The sequence below is a fragment of the Chiloscyllium plagiosum genome, chromosome 34 (assembly GCF_004010195.1).
Source record: "Chiloscyllium plagiosum isolate BGI_BamShark_2017 chromosome 34, ASM401019v2, whole genome shotgun sequence".
Taxonomy (NCBI): domain Eukaryota; kingdom Metazoa; phylum Chordata; class Chondrichthyes; order Orectolobiformes; family Hemiscylliidae; genus Chiloscyllium; species Chiloscyllium plagiosum.
The window spans coordinates 5,768,839-5,794,251 of record NC_057743.1 but is presented as its reverse complement, the minus strand read 5'-3'; the positions used below and the strand labels follow the sequence as shown (position 1 = coordinate 5,794,251).

At 42.1% G+C, this 25,413-nt stretch overlaps 1 protein-coding gene across 1 annotated transcript in view; it reads left to right on the top strand.

Moving 5' to 3' along the window:
- Positions 1-25,413, top strand: part of hspg2 (heparan sulfate proteoglycan 2) — a 522,026-nt gene that overhangs the window by 114,190 nt on the left and 382,423 nt on the right. The window contains exons 2-3 of the mRNA XM_043675530.1: positions 16,454-16,580; positions 19,451-19,546. Coding sequence (XP_043531465.1) covers positions 16,454-16,580; positions 19,451-19,546 — 223 coding nt within the window. The remainder of the gene's footprint in view (positions 1-16,453; positions 16,581-19,450; positions 19,547-25,413) is intronic.

Below are 25,413 nucleotides of genomic sequence, written 5' to 3'. Positions count from 1 at the left end.
TCATAAAGGGGTTGAATCTTTGGAATTCTCTGCCCAGAGGACTGTGAAGAATCGGTTGCTCTGTGTGCAGGCAAAGTTGCGATACTTATAGACATTCAAAGTATTAAGTGCCATAGGGATAGTCTGGGAATCTTGAGGTAGAAGATCAGCCATGATCTGGTTGAAAGGTTGAACAGGCTCAATGGACTGAATGACCACCACATATTTCCTATGCTCACAGCCTTACACTTTCCTTCTCTGATGCAATTATTGAGCCTAAGTATCTGAATGTAAAATTAGAGCTATCCTCAACTTCTACACCCAGCCTTAAGTAATAATAAAATGTAAGTGTTCTCCATCTCTCACCACCAATCTCTCCCTCTTATTTCCTTGTTCATCCTTTGTCCTGAACAATTGTTTCCTTGTTTCATCCTCCTCTTGATCGATTGCTATCTTTCTGTCCGTCTCTCTCCCTATCGAATCTGTCCCATAAATGCACTGCGTGTAACCATGGCTGAATGGTCTAATATATAGTGCAGGCAGTGTTATATATCAGATTTCCACCTGCCCCATCATTGGAGATTTCTGCAAATCCTCTCTCCTCAACTGACTGAGCAGCCTGTAATAATATTTCTATCGTTTTATCTCCTAAAAATGCTGTGTCTTTAAATTCTTTCAAATAAAGTTGGCAGCAAGTGCTGACTGGCAGAGTAATTGAGCTCTCTAGTATAAAGCACTTAAAATTCAGGAGCAGTGCTTTCTCATCACACCATTCCACATCACACTATTTGCTTTCATTTGTGAAATGAATTGCTTTATCAGATGTGAGGCCAACATTTTAAACTATTCACTGAGATATTATCTGGTTACTTTAATAAGTAGGTTAAAACTACTTTCGATTTTGACAGCCCTTTCAACAGTTGTCATGTTATTCGTAACTTATAATAGAAACTCTCCATGTAAACTTGTCCCTTTATTGATGAGTGACCATGAAAACAGTTCTTAAGTCAAAATCCTGACATCACAAAGACAGTGATCCTGCTTTGTATAATGTGACACCACCACTGTGCTGAGTGAAATAGTTTCATGAATATCTAGCAACTCTAAACTAAATGCACATGATGCACTGTGGGCCATCAGTAGCAGAATTGTCGTCATTCAGAGTCTAAGTTAGCTGATGTTCTAAAGATTGGGTGGCACTCTAATCAATCGGCTTTAAAAGATTCCCACATACCAGACGTGATGTTATCCTCAAACAGTCTTCCAGCCTATATTTCCCAGTTCCTGCCTAATATGATGGTAGTTAGCATTCCCCCAGTTTAGTACTTTCAACTAAGGACTACTCTTATCAATAAGTAATTTAAAACTTACAGAATTATGGTCACTGTTCTTGAAATGCTTCCCCATTGAAACTTCGATTACCTGGCTGGGCTCATTCCCCAATACCAGGTCTAGTATGGTCCCTTCCCTAGTTGGACTATTTATTTACATGTTGTTTCAAAAAACTGTCTGGACACACCTAATAAGTTCTTCCTGTGCTAAGCCCCTAGCACTGAATGAGTCCCAGTCGATATAGGGGAAGTTAAAATCATCACCAGAACAACCCTGTTGTTTTTATATCTTTCCATAATCTGTCACATATCTATTTCTGTATGACCATTGGCTGTTGGGAGGCCTGTAGTACAATCCCATCAAAGTTTTTGCCCTTTTCCTATTCCTGAGCCCTCCCCATTCCTGAAGAAAGGCCTGTGCCCGAAACGTCGAATCTCCTGTTCCCTGGATGCTGCCTGACCTGCTGTGCTGTTCCAGCAATAAAGTTTCAACTTTGATCTCCAGCATCTGCAGACCTCACTTTCCCCTCCCCATATGGCCTCGCTGGTGAACCCTCCAAGGTGTCCTCCCTAAGTACAACTATGATATTTCCCCTCATCAGTAACACTACTCCCTCACCTCTTTTACATCCCCCTCTATCTCACCTGAAATACCTAAATCCCAGAACATGAAGCTGCCATCCTTATCCCTCTCTCAACCATGCCTCTGTAACAGCTGCAGCATCATAGTTATATGTATTAATCCACACTCTTAAGTTCATTTGCCTTATTTTTTATACTCCTCTTATTAAAACAAATGCACCTCAGGCTGCCAGTCCCACCATGTTCATTAAACCCTCCCAATCTGTTCTTCCACTTACTGGCCTTAGTCTCTTCACTTCTCCTCAGTTGTTTCACTTGCTGATGTACTGCTCTGGTTCCCACTCACTGCCCCAATAGTTTAAACCCTCCCAAATGGCACTAGCGAACCTCCTTGCCAGGATATTGGTGCCTCTCCAGTTTAGGTGCAGCCCCTCCTTCTTGTACAGATCACACCTGCCCCAGAAGAGATCCCAATGATCTGCCTACCTGAAAGCCTCCCCCCTACACCAGCTCTTTAGCCAGGTATTGAATTCAATATCTTCCTATTCCTAACCTCACTGGCACGTGACACAATAAGTAAGCCTGAGATGACAACAATAGAGATTCTGCTTTTCAACTTCCCACATAAGTTCCTGAGCTCCCTTTGCAGGGCCTCATCTCTCTTTCTGCTTATCTTAGTTCAACATGTACTCTGGCTGCTCAGAAACATTCTTGACCCTTGTACTAAGGGGGCAACACTCCATCCTGGAGTCTTGCTTGTGCTCTGCGCCTCTGACTATAGAATCCCCTACCACTTCTGCTCGCCTACACTTTGACCCTCCCTGCTGTATAACAGTGTCAGTCGTAATGCCACTGATGGTGCTGCTACTGCTGCTTTCTCCTGAGAGGCTATATCCTCCAACAGTATCCAAAACAAGAAGGGAATGTCGCAGGGGACTGCTGTACTGCTTACCCATGCTTACTTGTCTTCCTGTAGCCCTTACTGGTGGTGTGACTAACTCACTACATATGCTATCCATGACAATCTCAATCTGATCGATGCCCCAAAGTATGTCCAGCTGCAATTCCATGTGGCAAATTAAGAGCTGCAGCTGAACACATTTCCTTCAGAAGTAGTCACCATGCAAACTGAAAGTGTACATGATCTCACATTTTGCAAAAGATGCATTCCACAGAGCCATTGTGAACCTTATCGACTAAGTCAACCTTAACAATGATAGACAATAGTCGAGGAACTGATTACACAATCTAATCCATTAGCCACCAAACTCAGGTGTCTCACTCTTACTGTCTATTCCTAGCAGATTATCATCATAAAAGTAAACACTTTACCTCTCTCTGGACACCATTCAGTCTGCAAACCTGGTTCTTGAGCAGCCAAGCTTCAGTCACTTTGAGTTGTGATGTCGCCTCTGGAGCACTGCCTGTAGATTCAGCTCCATGCTCACTCTTGAGTCAGCCTGCTGCTCAGGTATTTCTCCTGCTGCTGCTGTTCACCCCCAGATTCGTTCTCCTTCGCCCTAAAATTCACCTCTGCCACAAAGCTATTGTGTAGTTTGATGGTGTAACCAACTTCATGTGTTAGTTACTTTTGTTAATGTCTGTCTTGATAACCGTAACAATGACATGAATAAATCTTAAGAGAAACAGATGCTGGTTATTGGCTGTCTGAACAGATATACATTGGGAGCAGCTATGACACTGGATGTGAGAAGAGAGGGGTAAGACTGAATAAGTCAAACCCTCACAGGGTTTAAAAAAATGTCATTCATAAAGATAAAATGCACGCTTTAGTTTTTAATTTTATCAGCAGGTTTGGAATCTATGAACAATTACTTCCACAGGAACAATGCACTTTGAACACATGGCCAGTTGTTTGGCATTTATTTTTAAAGCACATTCAGACTGTTGACTCCTATGTATAAGATACAACGGGAATCCTCAATGTTTAGCTTTTTCATGTCTGTCGAACTTGCAATCTGAATTGGCCACTGGGAACCTGGGCAATCGATAGCTGCCAACTGTGTCAATGGGAGATGGGAATGGACAGCCCAGCCCAATGAACTTCTGTATTTTTCCATCTTTTCTGCACCTTCAGCTTTGCTCTGTAATGCTCCTTGAAACTTGAATGTTGCATACAGTTAGGATTTCATTTTGTTAATGAGTACATAGAGCCCATCGAATCCCTACAGTGTAGAAGCAGGCCATTCAGCCCATCAAGTCCACACTGATCCTCTGAACAACATCCCACCTAACCCCCTACCCTGCCCCTGTAACTCTGCATTTCCCATTGCTAACCCACCTAGCCTGCACATTCCTAGACACTATGGGCAATTTCCAACGGCCAGTCCACCTGACCGGCACATCTTTTGACTGTGGGAGGAAGCCAGAGCACCCGGAGGAAACCCACACAGACATGGGGAGAATGTGCAAACTCCACACAGACACTTACCTGAGGTTGGAATCGAACCTGGCTCCTTAGCGCTGAGGCGCAGCAATGCTAACCACTGAGCTGCCATGCCGCCATATTTGTTTAAGAAAATATTTAAGAACTTCTGACAAGTTGGCAATGGAATAATGAAGCTCATTAAAACATGGCTTTGCAAACATATCTGGGGAGGAAGGTTGATGAGCTACTTAAATGAGCTGATTTTGATTCAGTCTGGAGTAGAATCTGCAGCTGAAAGCAAAGGGATGTGCCTGCTAAAAATATCTTGAAATCCTGAGTTTGTGAATGGATGTGTAACATGCAGCTTGACCCTGTGGTGTATGCTAGCGTTCTTGCCTCTAAGCTAGGAGACCTGTTCACCTGCTGCAGAGGTATGATAATGCCTCTGAACAGATTGATTAAAAGTATCTGTCACATGTAGTTTTGTGACTATATTGTGCTAGACGTCTCTGACGCTATCTCTTCATCCACAAGTTGATGTGGTACTCTTCATTTGTACTCTTGGAATGACTCCAGATGTCTTGCGCTCTTCATAATGTTTTGGATTACAATCTCCTCTTTGAATTTATTCATCCCATACTGTACAAGCCCCGAAAGGACAGCTCATCAGAAGGAGTCAATTCTGCATGACTGGATGCTTCATAGGTTCATAGCTCCTTGAAAGTAGAGTCACAGGTAGATAGGATAGTGAAGAAGGCATTTGATATGCTTTCCTTTATTGGTCAGGGTATTGAGTACAGGAGTTGGGAAGTCATATTGCGGCTGTACAGGACATTGATTAGGCCACTGTTGGAATATTGCGTGCAATTCTTGTCTCCTTCCTATCGGAAAGATGTTGCGAAACTTGAAAGGGTTCAGAAAAGATTTACAAGGATATTGCCAGGGTTGGAGGATTTGAGCTACAGGGAAAGGCTGAATAGGCTGGGGCTGTCTTCCCTGAGCGTCGGAGGCTGAAGGGTGACCTTATAGAGGTTTACAAAATTATGAGGGGCATGGATAGGATAAATAGCCAAAGCCTTTTCCCTGGGGTCAGGGAGTCCAGAACTAGAGGGCATAGGTTTAGGGTGAGAGGGGAAAGATATAAAAGAGACCTAAGGGGCATACTTTTCATGCAGAGGGTGGTACGTGTATGGAATGAGCTACCAGAGGATGTGGTGGAGGCTGGTATAATTGCAACAATTAAAAGGCATTTGGATGGGTATATGAATAGGAAGGGTTTGGAGGGATATGGGCCGGGTGCTGGCAGGTGGGACTAGATTGGGTTGGGATATCTGGTCAGCATGGACAGGTTAGACCGAAGGGTTTGTTTCCATGATGTACATCTCTATGACTCTGACTCTATAATCTGCACACCTTGAATCCAGTTTGTACCGAGGACAATGTAACCAGTGTTAAGACTAAGCTTCACGAATATGACCAGCTGCTTTGTAACCGGTGTTGATTTGCAGGATCAACTGTTGCTGAGTCCATGTTCCATCCTGTTGACTGTTGCTGAATATCCCTGGCATTGACCATCACTGAATAATAAAGATATGGGAAACAAAGAAAAACAGAAATTGCTAAACTTCTGAAGAAGGGTCACTGGACTTGAAATGTTAACTCTGCTTTCTCTCCACAGATGTTACCAAAACTGCTGAGTTTTTCCAGCAGTTTCTACTTTTGTTTCTGATTTTCAATATCCGCAGTTCTTTTGGTTGTTACTAAAGCGTAGACATTGATACTTGTGCCTTCCTCCTATCTAAACCAGTATTTAAGTGCAATGAGAAAAGCACCATCATCTCCAGGGCCTACCTCAGCCATTGTCTCCTTAGATTTCTAAGTGACACATCCCTGTTGCATTTACATTTTATTTCTCTCTGTCCATCAATCACATCAACCACCTTTCTTTCCTTCTATCGTTTTCTCCCTAAAACAGGTTGAGCAATGTTCTGCTCTATTTGTAGAGACTGTAAAAGACAGTTATTTTTAGAAATTTCTTACGTGAGAGTCCTGCTACGTTTGTATGGTGAAGGAACGACTGAGGAAGTTACTGCATCGATTCCGCCCTTTTTGTTTGGTGCTACCTTCTTGCCTGACTTCTGGGTGCCCCTTGCTTTACTTGTCCACAGTATCTAGCTCTTGTACTGCATTAGGAAATGTTTTTGTCTAGCTGTGATGGAAAAAGCTCTATGTTGCCTTTCACAGTTCTTGAAATTGTATCTATCTACCCTGTTCTCAATGAATTCTCTCACTGTGACTATTCTGTAAGTAGTTACAGAATAGGATGGTACCATCAGTGTAATGGCTAGGGCGGTGCTATAGCAATAGAGTGAGCTCAGATCCCACCATGTCACATAATAAAGTTGAATGATCCTTTAGGTGTTCACTTTGTATTTGTTTCTGTTCTGTCAGAGAATTGTCCAATTATAAATAGAGGCCACACTGATCTTGTAAATTGATGAACACTGATTTATTTCTCATGATATCTTGGGAGGAGAAGTTGAATGGACTGATACAAAACAGACACTTTGCACAGTTAAGTCAAGGTTTCTCCTCTTCGAGCAGTAGGTACAGTCAGTTTTGTGGGGTTACAGCAGTGTAATGTTAATTACAAGACAATGCAGTTTCGATTACAGTTAATAAAAAACAATTGCTTGTCCAGCAGTATCCATCAGTTAACAATTGTAACAGGAGGTTTAGCTCATCTGCAGAAATGGGTGCTAATGGCTGGCATCCTGGCTTCAATAAGTCCCGAGGGCAGTGTTCATTCCTGTCAGGTATCTTGGTGCCACCTAGTCTGCATGGGCTTTGTGGGGATTGAGTACCTGGGGAGACATTGGGGCTTCAGGAGCACCGATACATTGTGAGGTAGGAAAACCAGTTAGCAGATCATTTAGATAGTGTATTCTTTCAGTCGGGAAACTGCTTAGGTAATGTTTCGTTTCACTGTTAGTCCCTGAGCTGAGTGTGGTCAAGTTGAGGTGCCAGTGGCATTGTGGGTAGGCTGCCTTTGGCTGAAAACATACGTGGGTTCTGTGAGCAAGTGGTGGGCAGGGAAAGTGGTTTGCTTTTCTCCCACAGTTTCGCTTGTGAACATTTTATTACTAATCTCTAATTGTCTGACAGAGCTGCAGGTAACAATCTCCTTGAACCACTGCAGTGGTACTCAGTAGGTACCCTACAGTGCTATTAGGAAGGGGGTTTCAGGATTTTGGCCGCACAAACAGTGAAGGAACAATGTAATTCCACATCAGGCTGATGTGAGGATTGAAACAGAAAGTGCTGGAGAAACTCTACCAGATCTTGCAGCATCCGTAGAAAGAAGTAGATTTCAAGTCCCATGTGAGTCTTTGAGATGCTGGTGTTCCTATGCATCTGCAATCCTTGTCTCCTAGGCAGTTCAGTGGAAGGGTCGCTCAACCTGAAACGTTAACTCTGATTTCTCTCTGCAGATGCTGCCAGATCTGCTGAGGTTTTCCAACAATCTCCATTATTGTTTCTGATTTACAGCATTCACAGTTCTTTCAATTTTTTATTTAGTGATTTTGCAGGTTTGAACGATGCTGCCCAAGTTCTCAGGTTGTTATGAAAACGCATTAGTTTCTCATCTGCCCTGCATCTGTCTCTAGTCCCTGTTAAATAGACTGAGCAAACCAGTCTCTTCAAGACTACGTGCCACCAACATTGTATAGGGGAGATAGATTATGGTTACAGTCCTGCTACTGTCACCTACATCCTGAGAGTAGATGAGTTCAGTGCTGCTGATTCAGGGAGAAGCGTTCTCATTGGTAAGTAGAGTGCAAGTGATGCAATTATATCACCTTCCATATGTGCTTGTTTGAAAATAGAATGTAACAAGCTGTTACAAGTTATAAATAAATTGAGTCTTAAACTTTCAGCTGGAGACAAGTTTGGTGGGTGACGCTTTCCTTAAAACTTTAGTATGGAGCAAGTCATGTGTTTGAAGCCCTGGGTTGTAAACCTAAATTAAATCATGCTGAAATTACCTTTATGAGCTCAGGGAGGTCATGTATTCACTCTTACGTTTGAACTCCTTTCTGAGGTTCCTGTGTAGAGACATCTACAGCAGGAAAGTCTGTAGCTCTCAAATTGTAATGAAGGAAAGTGAGCTTCACCTAGTGTTAGGAACGTTCTTCTCCCTGATGTTATTCTGTGATATTCAATTGATGGAGAAGGGTGTTGAGCATGTTGGAAATGTATATTTGTTACTTAAAGACAGCAAAGGTATGGTTGCATTCTGCCACATTGCAATGATATGGCAGTGAATCGACTTAACGTTGTAGTTAATTTTAATACTTTCAGTTATGATGCTTCACAGATGAAAGTAAGTACACACAAACTCCTCATTTGGTAATGCAAGCAATATATATAGATTAGAAAATGGTGCAGAGGACTGTTAGAGGATTAGGGAGGTTAGCATTTTGACAAGAGGCTTACAGTTATCAAATTGTCCCTGGGGTCTTAGCTACATTTTTTTTGCAGCGTGAATTAGAGCAGTGGGAACCAATGTTTATCTGGGAGGTTTCTGTCAAATGGATTCGATGTGGATGTTTTAAGGATGACTTCTGGAAAAAATCTTATCGGTGGACTTGATTGAAAAAGGCTGTTCATAATTTTTGACAAACATTTTGAGATTAAACTGCTTCAAACAGAAAGGTGGGAATGTGGAACCCACTTCCCCAGGGAGGAGATGAGCTGAATGATGATGCTTTCAAGAGAAAGCTAGAGAAGCACGTGAAAGAGAAAGGAATAGCAGGCTATGGGAATCACAACAGGATTTTCTCAGAAATTTCACAGCTTTATCTTGTGTGTTAACTGCAGGATAAGCTGCTGTCTGTTCTAGCTTGCAATATTCCTTTGGAAGGAATTTGATCTACTGTCTTACTGCAGTTCATGTTGATACTTTCATCCTAATTTTCTCCAAGATCCATTCCTGAAAGTGTTTTCTTTGAGCTGGAATGAGTTTCCAGTCAACGTCTCCTAGTTAGTTCTTAGTTAAAGTGCAAGGATAACACTAGTTTCTTCCCATCAATGTGGAAAATTGTTGAGGTATGTCCTGTCCCCAAAACACAGGGTATATTCAAACCAGTCAATTACCAACTTATCAGTCTAGTCTTGATCATTGATGAAGTGATGGAAGATGTTGCCAATCTGCTCAAAGGGGGTACCTACTCAACAATAACCTGATCACTGATGCTCAGTTTGAATCCTGCTCGGGACACACAGCTCCTGACCTCCATTACAGCCTTGGTTCAAACATGGGCAATAGAGCTGAATTCCAGAGGGGAGGTGAGAGTGACTGCCTTTAAGCAGAATTTGACTAAGTGCAGCATCAAGGAGCTTCAGCCGAGCTGGAGTCAGTGGGATTTGAGGGACGGGGTGGAGAATTCTCCATTGGTTGGAGGAACCCAGCAGCAAGGAAGATGGTTGCAATTGTTGGTGGCTAATCATATCAGTCCAAGGACATTTCTGCTGGAGGTCCTTAATGCATTGTCTGAGATCTAATGATCTTCAATTGCTACATCAATGACCACCTATCCATCTGAAGGTCAGATGTGGGAACGTTTGCTGATAAATGCATGATGTTCAACAGAATTCACAATTTTTCAGATACTGACTCTGTATCAATATTCAGGATGATCTGGACCATACCCAGGCTTGGACTGACAAGAGGTAAGTGACATTTGTGTCACACAAATGCCAGACAATGATCACTTTCAACAAGAGAGAGATTCCTTCATTTCTCTGTGGTATTTGATGGCATTACCATAATTGCATCCCTCACTGCCAATATCCTAGGCATTACTGTTGATCACAAAAAAGAACTGGATTTGTTATAGAAAGACTGTGGTTACTAGAGTAGGTAAAATTTGGAATTCTGTAGCAAGAACTCACCACCTGAGCCTCAAAACCTGTTCACCATCTACAAGGAGCAAATCAAGAGTGTGAAGAATCAAGAAATTGCCTGTCAAAATTGAACTCCAACAGCAGTGAAGAAGGTCAAATTACTTTGGGCCAAAGTAATTTGATTGATTGTTGCCTTATCTGTTACTCTAAACATTCACTCCCTCTACCAGCAGCTAAGAGAGGCACTGTAGTAACTCATCAAGGCTGCTTTGACAGCACTTTCCACCTAGAAGGACAAAGACAGCACTTTTCAGGTTCTCTACCAACTCACTCATAACCCTGATTTAGAGCTATATCGCCATTCCTTCACTGTCTCCTGGTTAAAATTCTGGATCTCTCTCTCTCTCTCTCTATATATATATATATATATATATATACCAAGACTACCCCTACACCACAGACACCCCAATAGTTTCATGAAGACAGCTCACCACCATCTTCTTGGGTACTGGAGATGGTCAATAAATACTAACCTTGTCAGTGATGTGCTCATTTCATGTAAGAGTAACAGAAAGTATGAGTTGTCAGGTATTAGTGTCAAAACCTCCCCAGGAGCTTCAGTGGGTAAGGGGAGGACTCGACCTTCCCTGGTTCTTTCCCTGAGATTGTTCAGTTGCCTGGAATAAAATTCTTACAAGCAGTCCAGTAAAGGTTTAGCACATTTATTTAAACATTTACTACAATATCACAGTTACGGAGTAACGAGACACCAAGCCCTAGTCTAAGCAGAGGTTCTAAAACCTCAGCAGAGTAGCGGTAGTAGCACTTACCAACCATGAGCTCTCTCAGACTACTCCGCAAATGGCACACTCAATCTTTAGTATTTATACAGTTTTTGCCCACTAAGTATGTGAATCAAACTCCTGCTGATGAATATTTCCTCCCCACATTCCTGCTGTGCTTGTGATGAACTTCTTAATCTTTTGTTCACAATTCCAGAATAGCGATAACGAAGCTGCCCTTGTACTGACTCGGGTGATGACATTAAGTGTTGATATCCTCTAAAGTTTGGTCACGTATTCATCACCTCATGACCTTGTTTTGACATGTTTACTGACTGTTTTTATGTCTTAAACCCATTCCTCATTGTCCACCTCACATGCTTGGTCAGTAAACTCTTTATTCAAACCCCTATTGTTTTTCCTCGTAGGTGCTTTAAGTTTGAAATGATCTGTCAAAAGTTTTTGTTCGTCCTTAATGACTAATTTTTAAGTTTTGTAGCTGCCTAAACTTGTTCTTGTATGGAGCTGGACTTCCTGCTTTTCCCAACAAAGCTACCTTTCTTAATACTTTTTCCTTTTGCTTTATTTCTAACATTCTTTGGTTTCTTTAATTCTGTGCTTTCCCTTCATGACCTTTCTCATTGGTCAACCTTCTAGAGCCTTCCAAATGTGTATTTTCACGTTTGGATCAATTGACATCAGGCTGTCCACAAAACCAATTACCCATCCACACTTCCAGCAGAGAATGTCATTGTTTTGAATGAAGGCCTCGGCTGTTTTGCCCTCTGCTCTCACATTGGACTCTGTTCTTTACTCTTAATCAGTTATGGTTCATTGATCTTTTCTATAGCATTTCTTTATTTCCAGTCTGCACACTAATCACATTCACACTGATATTCTGAGTATGCAAAATTGCCTTCCTTTCTTGTCCCCCATTCAGAAGCATCAATGGTTGGCATGGTGGCTCAGTGGTTACCACTGCTGCCTCATAGCACTAGGGAGCCGGGTTTGATTCCAACCTCTGGCGACTGTCTGTGTGGAGTTTGCACATTCTTCCCGCGTCTGCGTGGGTTTCCTACGGGTTTGCTACGGTTTCCTTCCACAATCCAAAGATGTGCAGGTCAGGTGAACTGGCCGTGCTAAATTGTCCATAGTGTTAGGTGCATTAGTTACTCTTCAGAGGGTTGGTGTGGACTTGTTGGCCTGAAGGGCCTGTTTCCATATGTAGGAAATCTAGTCTATAATCAGTAGGTGAAGCTGATGTGACTTCCATGTGGGTGGGGTTCCACACTTTGAAAATGAGTAGAATGTTCACTCTGTTTTTAAAAAAAAAAAGATTTTTTGGACATCACTCTAAATAAATTGCCCATTAGCTTGCCTCTTTGTGAAGGCAGCACAATTGCTTTGAGTTGGGTGTGTAGGATACAACATACTTAACAATGCAGTTAAAGTCCGTTGATAATTCCCCTTCATTGATGAAAGATTCAGGGAAAGGAGTTGTATATCTCTGTGAAGAATGAGACCTTTCACATTGGGACTATTTGCCTTTAATTCTGGCTTTCAGTTGATTACACACGTGTTGGGTCTTTGCAATGCTTCGTGCAAAATCATTTGCCAACAAGGGCTGGGACAGCTGTTAGACTTCATCGTTGGAGAATAGATATGAGGGGTTTTGCTTTGTTAAAACGAGGCCAGATGGTTCTGGCTTGAAGGTTTAAGTTACCCAGCTGTGATGAACTGTGTTTAAACAGGCCATCTCCTGTGGGATTGCCCTTGGGCAGTTTTCAAGAGAGAAAATTGGATCACTTTGTACAAAAGTATTTGACCCCTATTTCTACTCATGCATTTCTGGCTTTATTTTCATGAAGTTCACTCCATTTGACATTATTTATAGCTAAACAGTAGAAATTTGGATCAAAAATGAGAGTGGCATAGCAGAGGGTTGACAACGGACATGAAAAACCCTCAGGCAGGAGGAGGCTGCCTGCTTCAGTTGGCTTCTGGTTGGCTGGAACATGTGAAATAAATGCTAACTCTACACTCACTCATCCACCCACCTACCCAACCTATCCTCTCGCTCTCACTTGTGCTCTCTCCCTCACTTACTCAACTCCTTCCCTCCATTCCTCCCTTCTCCTGCAGTTCCAATCTTTCACTACACCCACCTTGAAGCACATCCCCCACTTCATCCCCTGTAGTCACATCATGTCTTTGCAAGAAGCATCAAGCGTGAGGGCCAATGAAAGCAGGTCCACATTGTGCCAGCATCTTAGGACCCTGTGATAGTGACTATGTCAGGGATAAAACAGTTGAGGCTTACCAAGACTGGTAGATTGGAACAAATGCCAAAATTCAGGCCTACTCAGCGGTCAGTAATGTAGTGAATCCTAACCGTTTTGCACATAGCTTGCCGCATCTCATGCGACACCTTTCAATTCACGTGATTCTGTCACTCTGTGAGGTTCAGTGGCAGGGTGCATTGCCAAAAGCTTGTTGATAGGTTAGGGTTTGACTGGTCACGTGGTCTTCTCTTATTTGGTCTATCTGTCTGATTATTCAATGTAGAGTTAATGCAAAATAAAACTGCACCATGGATTTGACTTGGGAGTATTTCCTGTTAGGTAACCAGTTCAGTGCCCGTCAACCAGGTCTGGGATACTTTGCAGAGTTTCATCTCGTCGTTTCTGTTTTGTCTCCTTAAACAGTCATTCACTGCGTCTGCAATGTTGCAGTGGATAACTGAAGTTCTTAGTAGCAAAACTGATAGGTAAAGAAAGGACAGACTTGCATTTTCTTTGTCCCTTTCATGTCCTGAGTATGTCCCAAAGCAATTTATAGCCAACTAGGTGGATGATACTAATCTTCGAAACTCCCTTCATTTGCAGCTGGTTAATCCTCTGAATAGTTCTCCACTTGCGCTCAACCACAGAGCTGAAGTGAGAATTCACTGAGATTAGGCTCGTTCTTTAATTATTAATTTTGTAGAATCTTAGAGGCTCTGAACTATTGCTTAGTCTCTGTGAATTAAGTGCTTGCTTCTCTATATGTAATAAATGCACCATTCAGACCATTTTTCTCATTTCAGACAGGTATTTTCCACTTCAGTGAAGAGTACTTTCATTTTGCTTTGCTCCCTCTCACACACCTTTTGGATGAAAACTTTCTGGAGATGACAAAAACTTTATCCCTCCAATGTCTCCTCCTCTGGAAATCTGAACTCTTTCTATTGGAAGGTCCCATCTCAATCAGCAATCAGCTGCTTCCATGCCATCCTTCACTGAGGGCTGTTTGCCCATCCCACATGGGAGCTTGGTTGATCTAAACAAGTGCAGCTCCACTTGCTCATTTTCAAACGACTTCAGGGCCTCTATCTCTGATTCCCTGTAGCTTTGTAAACAGAATGCTTGAGGTACACTTGACTTTCTGGAGATGTCTGTCTCTCTCTCTCTCCTTAACAGATTTCCAGCACCTGGAGCATTTAGCTTTTCAATTTTCTAGTCTATTTGTGTTATTTAAAAATGATTCTTGCATCCCTTCCTTAAAACACTTTTTTTTTTAAAAAAATGAAGAATTTCCTCTGTATCGCTGGGTATTCTTGCACAGAGTACAGGTTGTGGTTGTGCTGGTTTTGAACATTGCTTCAGCTGGTGACGAGATCTGGCAGCATCTGATTCACTGCCACTTTAAAAAGCTGCAGAAATGAATTTCTGTAATCTTAATCTCTCTTTGTTTGGAATAGTAAAGTTTAGGAATTTTAATTCATTTTGAGGGTCAGTCTTTACTTGGAATCAGCATACATATGGTGGATGCCAGTATTGTACATCTCTCATAAGTGGTTTACTGTCATACACCAAGATTGTGACTGAACTGGACATTCACCAAGAGTTGGAGGGTGGTGTGGTGGCACAGTTATTAGCACTGCTGCCTCTCAGTGCCGGGGACCCAAGATCGACTGCAACCTGTGTGGAGTTTGCACATTCCCCCTGTGTCTGCATGGGTTTTTGCCAGGTATTCCGGTTTCTTCCCACAGTCCAAACATGTGCAAGTTAAATGGATTAGTAATGGGCATTAACTACTGGTCCAGCCAGGGAAGCCTACACCCCATCAGTGAATAAAACATAAGTCCCAAGGAGATTCACAGGAGTGTTATAGAACAATGCACAATGCCAAGCCGCATAAGAACTTAAGCCCAATGACCTGAAGCTAGGTCAATGAGATGGGTTTTTGAGGGTCATCCCACATAGGAGAGGAAATTGAGATAGGAAGGTCTAGGGCTCAGGCAGCTGAAATCATGAGCACCAATTTTAGAGCAATTAAAATTGGAGATAAAGAAGTCAGAATTACAGGAGCACAGATTCATTTTAGGATTGTAGGTTGAGTTACCAACTCTGGCTGAACATATTCCAGGTGATGTGGACGAAAGTGGTGGCCAGGAATATTTGTACAATGGTTAAAAACTACAATTAAAGTTGATGAACTGTGATGATGTTGTTAGTGTTTGTTATCTCCTGGAGAGGGTGTGTTATAGAAATAACCTGTAGTTAGACTCATACATGCGTTCACCCGAGTACATGTACACCTGAGCACACTTTAGGAAGGGTCCATTGAGCCCTCTTTGCATTGATCATTTCTGATCTGATTATGACCATTTGGTAGCTTCCTGATCTTGATAAACAAGATTTGTATTTTATTATGCATTTACAGGTTAATTGAATCTGAATTCCTCAAAGTGCTATAGTGTGAATTTAGCTCATGTGTCTGTTGCATTAGTGCAGCCCTGAAACACTAGTCCAGTGATGTTAGCACTATGTGACTGCCTGTGAGAAATCATACAGCACAGAAGCATGCTGTTCAGCCCATTGTGCCTCTACTGGTCTTTGAAAAAACATTGTGTATAATACCAGCCATTGTTTTTATTTTGACCTTAACCCTGCATGTTCCTCGTTCTGAAATACCTATCCACCTCTACTCCCAGAGTCATTTACAGAATCGACTTCAATTCAGGTGGAACATCCCAGATCCCGATAGCTTGGAGAAAAAGACAGGTTGTGTCCACTGCAAATCTTTTGCAAATGTTTTTGAGTCTCCGCCCTCTGATTATCGATTCACTGGAAGGAACAGATTTTCTGTCTTTTGCCTTCTCATACCCTCTCACTGTCCTGAAAAACCCGGTCGTCCCTTCACTTCTCTACCATTCTTCGAGTTATACTGTTGTATGTAATGGCTGCTAACCTCCCCTTCAACCACCAATCAAATGGTTTAGTTAAAAAGTAGGTAACGATGTCATTTTTGACATTAATTAATTGGTACTTGTATGTGATGTAGCTAAAACTGTGCTGAGAGTCTTGAGTCAATTAATGGAGCAAGTTCCACTTGGAAAACCTAACCTCCCAGCACCTCAGTGACAAGACGTTCCTTCTAGATGTGAATTTATTATGTTGGAATTGGCAAGTAAAAATCTTTTCCATGTCTTGTCTTTCCAGATTATACATGCGTCAAAGGTTTTAGATGAAGTTCCAATCCCAGAGGACTCTGAGCTGGACCAGAGTCACCTTCGACGGCGGAGGTTCCCCTTGGAAACAGATGATGAGGACTTTGTAACATCAGCTGGTAAGAGGATGGAGGAACCTAATGGAAAGCTAGAATGAAATTTGAATAGCTGATTCTGTTGCTAGTGCATTAGTACTCAGAAAAGAATGATTAATTTCCCCAATCAATATCTCGAAGATTTAGACTACTTGTTGGGCTGACCTTTAATCTGTACTCTCCATGAGCTGGTCATTATAAATATTCAAATCGCTATTAAGATGTGTCTTTTTTTTTAACCGTAGGGCTATGGCAGCTACGATTCATAGAAAATTACAGGAGCAGGAGTAGCCATTTGACCCTTGGAGCCTTCTCTGCCATTCATTATAATCACAGCTGGTCATTCAACTCAGTACCCTGTTCCCACTTTGCCCCGTACCCTTTGATCCCTTTAAGAACCACACCAAACTCTTCCTTAAAACCATTCAATGTTTTCGTCTCAACAACTTTCTGTGACTGAGAATTTCACCGGCTCACCAATTTTAGGGTGAAGAAATTCCTCCTTATCCCAGTTGGCACGGTGGCTCAGTGGTTAGCACTGCTGCTTCACAGCACTGGGACCCGGGTTTGATTCTAGCCTTGTGCGACTGTCTGTGTGGAGTTTGTAGGGTTTCTCCCTGTCGGGATTTCCCATGTGTGGGTTTCCTTTGGGTGCACTGGTTTCCTCCCAAAGATGTGCAGGCTCGGTGGATTGACTGTGGTAAAAGCCCCATGTGGGGAAGGATTCTTTGTAGGGTCAATGCAGACTCGATGGGCTGACTGGTCTCTTGCTGCTCTATAGGGATTATCTGAAATGGTCTTCCCCCTATCTTTAGACTGTGACTTCCTCCCTGGCCATTGGGAGCAGCAATGCCATCCTTACCCAGTGATCACTCCTTGCATTGCCAGCATGGGCTTGCTTCTGGCCAGTGACAAGGTGGAAGGAAGGAGCTCTGTTCATTGCCACAGGGAGGGCTGGGACTGTGCTCAGTGGCACAGAAATGGGCAGGGTGTAATGAGAGTGGAATGGTTATCACTGGCTGCTCACCATGGCCTGGAGATCCGATCCAGTCCATCTTTTCCGTAGGACTTTGAAAATTAGCATTTATTTTCCAAGAAACCCAATCCAAACATCAACCGGGATCTAACCTCTGACTCTGTCACTGAAGGGTCCCGGCTTGAAGCATTGAAAAAATTTGCTTTATTGATGAAACAAGTCCACAGGTTATAAACACCTGTACAGAGTTGTGGGTGTCACATTCTAGGAAAGATGTGAATGCATTGGAGAGAGTGCAGAAGCAATATACAAGAATGATTCCAGGAATAAGGAACTTCAGTTATTAGAATTGATTGAAGAAGTTGGGACTGCTCTGCTTGGAGAGGAGATGGCTGAGGAGAGATTTGATAGAGGTTTTCAAAATTATGACACTAGATAAGGAAAAGCTGTTTCCACATAAAGGGAAAAAGAACGAGAGGGTGTTGATTAAAAGGAACGTACAAACAAGCAAAATTGATGTGAGATTCATGCAGTGAATCGTTAGAATTTCGGAATGTGCTGCCTGGAGCTGTGGTGAAGGCATGTTCAGCTGATGCATTTGAGAGGACATTGGATAATTATTTGGAAAGAAATAGTGTGCAAGGGTATGGCTTTGGGATACTAGGTAATAGAATCAGTGCAAGCATGATGGACTGAATGGCCTTCTCTGCACCATAGCACTTTTGTGATCTGAGGTGTGAGTCATATACAGATTTAAGGGTAGGTTAATACAATAGGTAAAGTCATAAAGAATTGGACCCTTTGGTCCAATTCATCCACACCAACCAGATATCCTAAACTGATCTAATACCATTTGCCAGCACTTGGCCCATATATCTCTATGCCCTTCCTATTTGTATATCCATCCAGAATGCCTTTTATATGTTGTAATTGTACCAGCCTCCACCACTCCCTCTCGTAACTGGTTCCATACACATGCATCCCTCTACATGATCAAGTTGCCTATCAGATTCCTTTTAAATCTTTCCCCTCTCACCTTAAGCCTATGCCCTCTAGTTTTGGACATCTCTACCTGGGGAAAAGACCTTGGCTATTCACCCTATGTTTTTATAAACCTCTGACACTCTCAATCTCTGACACTCCAGGAAAATCGCCCCAGCCTGTTCAGCCTCTCCTTTTAGCTCAAACCCTCCATTTCCGGCAACATCCTTGTAAATCCTTTCTGAACCTTTTCAAGTTTAACAACGTCTTTCCTATAGCAGGGAGACCATAATTGAATACATGATTCCAAAAGTGGGTTACCCAATGTCCCGTACAGCTACAACATGGCATCCCAACTAGGTGGATTAATGGAACACTTTTGAATAGGGAATTTTGAATTTGCTGTTAAATTAGACTAGTCATTTGTTGAAGAAAATGTTTTGAACTCCTGCCCTGAATGTTGCCTCTGAAGATAAATATTTCCGACAAGACACTCTAAGTCAGGAGGCCTGGGTTCAAATCCGACCTGTTGCAGAAGTGTGACCAGTTTAGTTCGAAAGTAGCTAAAACATTTGGATTCAGGGCAGGAGAACATGCAATCTAGTTCACTGGGCTGGATGTCCAATATTGGAAAGAAACTCAGCAGGTGTGGAAGTATCTGTTGAGACAGAAATGGCGTTAATGTTTGGAGTCCAATGTTAATTCTCTCCGTCATCTGGCTGTAATTTCAACCCAGGTATTCAAGGTTCTACAGCACAGCAATGTCTTCACCCTTCCTTAAATTAGTATGCACATCACAATTAAAATAATAAGGAAACCTGACTGCCTTTGGCTTTGAAATACCAGAAGTAGACGGTCTATCAAATTGCATTGTAAAGTCTTAAGAAAGATCTGGAGTGGTATTAATTGCTCACGGACATTCTGCTCTTTCTCACAGAGGGGAGCGCTGACTTTGAAGAAGGTAGCACACCAGTCACAGTTGAACCTGAACATACACCTCTAACCCCGACGGAGATCCCAAAGGAAAAAACAAGTAAGAAAACATCACTACGTTAATTGGGCCTCCCTTCACTATTCTGATTGTGTCATAAATACTATAAATGTTTATTGAGGCTAGACAGTCCAATCATGTTTTTGTCACAACTTGAACTAAAGGCAGTTAATCCAGCATTTTGCAGTGAGCTTCTCATGGGCTGCACTCTGAAGCATATCTCAAGTGGGCAAAAAGGAGGTCAGAGTTTATACCCGATGGCCCACCCCAGTTGCAACTTGAAGCAGTTTGCATTGGAGTCAACGTCGCGGATGTCATAGGTCTTGAAGTGGAGCCAGGCCTATATCTTGACACCAAAATCCACCATGCTCAGGTCGTTTTTCTTGTGCAGAGGAAATGCAAAATTTGTTTTACTTGTCACCTCAAAGTGTTGAGATAATCATATATTGATTATATGATTATCATAATTTATATATTGAATTTGCGTCACTTGAAGACCTTGTGGTGCTCATTACCTTGTTTGTGGACAAGTTCTCCTGCTTTTCACCAATCTTTATCTACCTAACTGATGGTACCAAAGCTGTTAATAGCACCTCCGCAAACCCACCCTGCTGTTTGACCGCCTTTACTGTGTACAAATGAATTTCCATAGAATAGCAATAGCGGCACGACAGAATCATTTCTGAAGCTACACTTAAGGTATTCCAAAAATGTAGAGAGGACATTGTCAATGTAAGGTTTCGCATTCTTTCTTGGTAGAGGCAGAACCACCTTGAGAGTGACCTCTGGCAGTGGGCAATGAGAGAATTTCCTGGTCTCATCTCTGTATGACTCCTGCAAACAAATAAAATTCCATATAACAGCCAGAGGTGCTTGCTTTTGCTGCTCCCCCCTCCCCCCCCATACAATTCCCCTGTTCTTTTCCTTACTGCTTAATTCAAGATGGAACCCGATTCTCTTCTCTCAACATCCTTCCTTCACGTGTCTGTTTCTGTGGTTATTTCTTAGCCAGTACACAATGAAAGGAGAGAGGTTTCACTGAGTCACTGGGCTGGGTGATTACCAGGTTCTTAAAAATGAAATTCATCTTCCTCAGCGTGAAGGGGACTTTACAGCTACATCTCCCCAGCAGTGAAAGAAGGTGATGGTTTTATGACTGGGCATGGAGGCCCTGAGCTCCATCTCCCCAGCAGTGACAAAAGGTGATGGTTTTATAACTGGGCATGGAGGCCCTGAGCTCCATCTCCCCAGTGCAGAAGGAAGTTTAGGGTCATGTTCCTAATATGGAAGAGAACTGGTGTTCCATGTCCACAGTGCAGAGGAAAGCCTGGAGCTCAATGTCCCCATCATGGACTCAAACGTTTTGTCTCCAGTGCAGAGGTAGGAGGGTTAAGGTTGGAACTCTCCAGTGTGGAGAGGAACTGACTGCCAGCCCTCAGCAGCACAAAGAAACAGCAGCAAATAAATGTCCCCGCCTATGACTTGCAGTTAGGGGAATGACTCACCAATATTTAGAAACAGCTACAAAAACAGCAATCTGCATTAAGAGTTGGAGCTAGGAGCTCTGCATATAAGGCTGCAAAATCTAAAGTGAGAATGCTGCCAACCAGGCGAGAGCCAGAAAAACCATTGTGACTGTATGGAAATGAATGCACTCCTTTCAGTGGAGGAATGTCAAGACTGCACAGTAGTTGGAATGATTTGCCTGACTGCAATTTTTAAAGTTTTCACTGATGTTCATCATCCTACCTCTGGTCCTTGTCCGAGTTTAGACGTGACAAAAGATTGCCGACTTATTTCTAGCTCATCTGACTGAATATAGTCTTTCTGTTCAAGCAGTTTGTTGGAGCTGCATTTCAGATAACAGCTTTTATTCAGCAAAGAATAAGTTTAGCCATAGGCATGGCTATATTGCGGGGTGTTGAGAACCATTTGGGCCTAGACTTTGTTTTGAAACTTTTCTGAAGAGTTTTTTGCATTACTGGTTACAGTTTACATGGTCACTTGCAGCTGTTGAAATGGGACCCTTATTTATTACGCCATATTGTTCACAGCCTTCCTAAAATAGAGAATAATTTCACAGCAAGGAGCGTGACTGAAATTAGCAGAATAACTCATTTCACAGGAGCTTAATATAGCCATCTGTAGAGTTGAGTTGTTGCACCCAGGTTTAGTTTCAAGCTTGTTTAGGTTCTGTGTTGTCTGTTTCTTTGACCTACTGAGAATAAACTATCATGTGAGTGAAAAAAAGATTCCTCATGCTTTATTCTTTCATGGGCAAAGGCAGGATTTGTGGCCTATCTCTCATTTCCTTGAATTGAATGGATTGCTTGGCCCTTTCAGAGAGCAAAAATCATTTTGTCTGGAGTTGGATGTAGGTCAGACCAAGTGAGGACATTAGAATCCATATTCCTGATTTATCAATTGAATTTAAATTCCACCAGCTGCCCTGGTCGGAATTGAACATTTGCTCCCAGACCATTAGACTAGGCCTTTGGGAAACTTGACGGAGGTGGATACTGCAGATGCTGGAGATTACAGTCAAGATTAGCGTGGTGCTGGAAAAGGACAGCAGGTCAGGCAGCATCCAAGGAGCAGGAAGATCGACGTTTCGGGCAAAAACTCTTCATCAGGAAAACGCAACAAGTGACATTATCACTTATCCACTGTCCCTTATACCAAGGTTCCACTAATTTATAGCATCCTGCTTGTCATCTGATTAAACTTAATGATGATTGTATAATCACCCCAATTATTCACTCCCAATGAACCTACAACTGGCCCAGGTATGAGGTGATGAGCTTTGGAAAGCAGAGTCACTTGTTATTCACAAGTCTGCTACTCTCGCTATGTGTCTTATCTCAAATTATTATTTTTGTATATCTCAAAGTGCATAACAAAATGTATTGATTAAATCAACTCATCCCGTTTTACCATGCTCTCTCAAAGGAATCTCTTTAATAAATCCACTAGCTTGTCGGAAATGGAGAGCCAAAAAGACTGGGGTGGGGGAGTCCAGAACTAGAGGGCATAGGTTTAGGGTGAGAGGGGAGTCCTAAGGGGCAACTTTTTCACACAGAGGGTGGTACGTGTATGGAATGAGCTTCCAGAGGAAGTGGTGGAGGCTGGTACAATTGCAACATTTAAAAGGTATCTGGATGGGTATATGAATAGGAAGGGTTTGGAGGGACATGGGCCAGGTGTTGACAGGTGGGACTAGATTGGGTTGGGATATCTGGTCGGCATGGATGGGTTGGACCGAAGGGTCTGTTTCCATGCTGTACATATCTATGACTCCATGACTCTAGTCTCGGAAATAACATTATAAGCTACATTACCCGCTGCAATGGATTGGCAACAGTAATATGTGTGAAACTTGTGTAGGTCTTTCATGTGAAGTTTTGCCTGTTAACTGTAGAAGTTAATCATAAGCATTTTCCAGTGGAGGCACTCATTGGATAATTGCTTATGTACATGTCCACCTCTGCATGAGGTCTTCCATAATTGGTGAGCACTTACAGGAGGAGTTGGAGTTGATTATCTCTGAGGATGTGAAAAGACCTATATAAATGCAGGTTGCCCTTAATTGATGGAAAAAAAATTACTGTTTTGTCTCCACTGCCTATTAACCAAATAGAAGTGATTTATATTTGCAATAATATAGATACTTCACAGTATTGATAATCCAGGACCAATGTCGGATTCAGTGAATACAGCAAAATGCAAATGATCAGATGCTCACACACAGCAAGAGTTTGTAGCCAGTGCTGCAGCCTACTTCCTCTACTTAATTAATTCACGAGCTTGTCTGTAATGTTTATTTCAAAAGGCTCCAGAAATCTGCAGGAAGGCTTTGGAACCTTAGCTAATCTGTACCAAAAATAGAAGTGGAGATATGTTTCAAAATAATTATGGCAGGAGTAATTTTGCAAAGTATTTGGATTTAGGCCAGGATACTGGCTTCAATTTAGTTGCCTTTTCACAGTACGCTGGTCCATACAAGTTGTACAGGTTTTCGGCACAAGTCACATAGGATCTTAAAAACTGTCCTCGTCAGCTTCTATGAACTTAGGTGACCCAAAACTCTGCTGTCTATACACTAACTGCACTGAGCACCGTTTACCTGTCCACCTCTGCACTCACTGACCTATACTGAATCCTGGTCCAGCAATGCCTCATTTATAAAAATGCCATCCTCATGTTCAAAAGCCTCAGTGACCTAGCATCTCCTTATCCCTGTAACCTCCTTCATTTGCACAACTTTACACAGACTCTATGTTTATCGACTCTGATCTCTGGTACATTCTCCACTTCCTTCATTCTGCCATTAGTGGCTGTACCTTCAGCCATCTCGACTGGAAACTCTAGTATTCCTTCCCTGAACCTCTCCATTTCTCTTAGGAAACGTTCCCAAAAACCTGCTCATTTGACTCCCATCAGATTTATTAGGTTACTTTTCTGCGACCCCTTTGAGCTGCTAAACTAGACAACTATAAATGCAGGTGTTTTAGAAAATGGCTGCAAGTTATTGTGAATTGTAAGTTAGCTGGAGACAATAGTTTGAGGCATCTTGCCCTGGGGTTTCTTTGATTCTTTTTGCTTGAAGTTTGATGGAAATTATGCTTGCCTAGTGTTTTACAGCATTGTTGGAAGAGGGCCCATTGATGAAACTGCACTTGCAGAGATTTGTGACCAGAGGAATATGTTGGAGGTGGCAGCACCTGGTTATTTTCATTCCTGAAATGTCGACTCTCCTGCTCCTCGGATGCTGCCTGACCTGCTGTGCTTTTCCAGTGGCACACTTCTTGGCACTGGTTATTTGCACTTCAGGTTGGAAATGAGTCATAATCCGCGTATGGAGTCAGTTTCAGTACAAGTCTTGGATGCCACTCTTTTAGTTCAAAGTCTTGCTCCCACGTCAGTTTCATTGGTTCAATGTTTCCAAATTGGCCCTAGCGTAGGAAAGTTCTATCTTTTCTCAGCAAGTCTGACTGTTGCTAATTGTAAGATTTAGTAATTAAAGGGAAAGTTGTGAGTAACTAAATTAATCACTTTAAAATACTTAAGATTTAACAACCCTTAAATATATAATTTAAGCTTTCCCAGGACGCAATGTGTTTATAACTGAGTTTTTGATTATGTAGCCTTAAGGCATATTAATGGGAGCAGTAAACCAAATTTATTTAATTTGAGCAAGCAATGACCTAGTCATTATCCTGGATAAATGGAAGTCATTTATACCTCTGCAGATAAGCTGATAACCCTCAGAGAATCACTACATTATTCTTAAACTTCAATTTCTTTCCTTTTCTCTGCTTTTCACCATCTGTCTGGATGAGCAAATCAGGTCAGTAGCTGTGCTGAGGAACAGATTACCATTCCTGCTGGCCCTCCTTTTGTAAAACTTGTAATGATTTGCAGATTGCATGTACAAAAGAATTATATCCAGCTGCATTGTGTGATTAGCTTAAGTTGGTTCCTGCAGAATCCCTCTGTTTAGAAAATGTGAAGCTTTTGTCCTAAAATATTAAACCTTTCATCATATCCATGTAGATGTAATTTTTGTCAACTCAGGGAAATCCACATGTATTTGTGCACTCTCAGACACCCAGAAGGCATATAGTAAATCTGACCACGTGGAATTCCCTGCCTGTTCTCACTTTGGGGCTGAATTGTTCTCACTAAGTCCATCATTCAATTGACTTTATGCTGGAAAATTGAAAGTACAGATGCATCAGGAATCTGCTGCAAGGTATGTTTTCATGGTAGTGACTACATTTGATGTAGTGTGAGATACCGTCGGCTGTCAAAGCAGTTATGTTACATAGGTTCTTTTTTGATGTACTGGCTGTTGGACTGTCTGTCAAACACAGGAGAGGGAGAGGAGTGCCGGTTTTGAAAAAAATTAT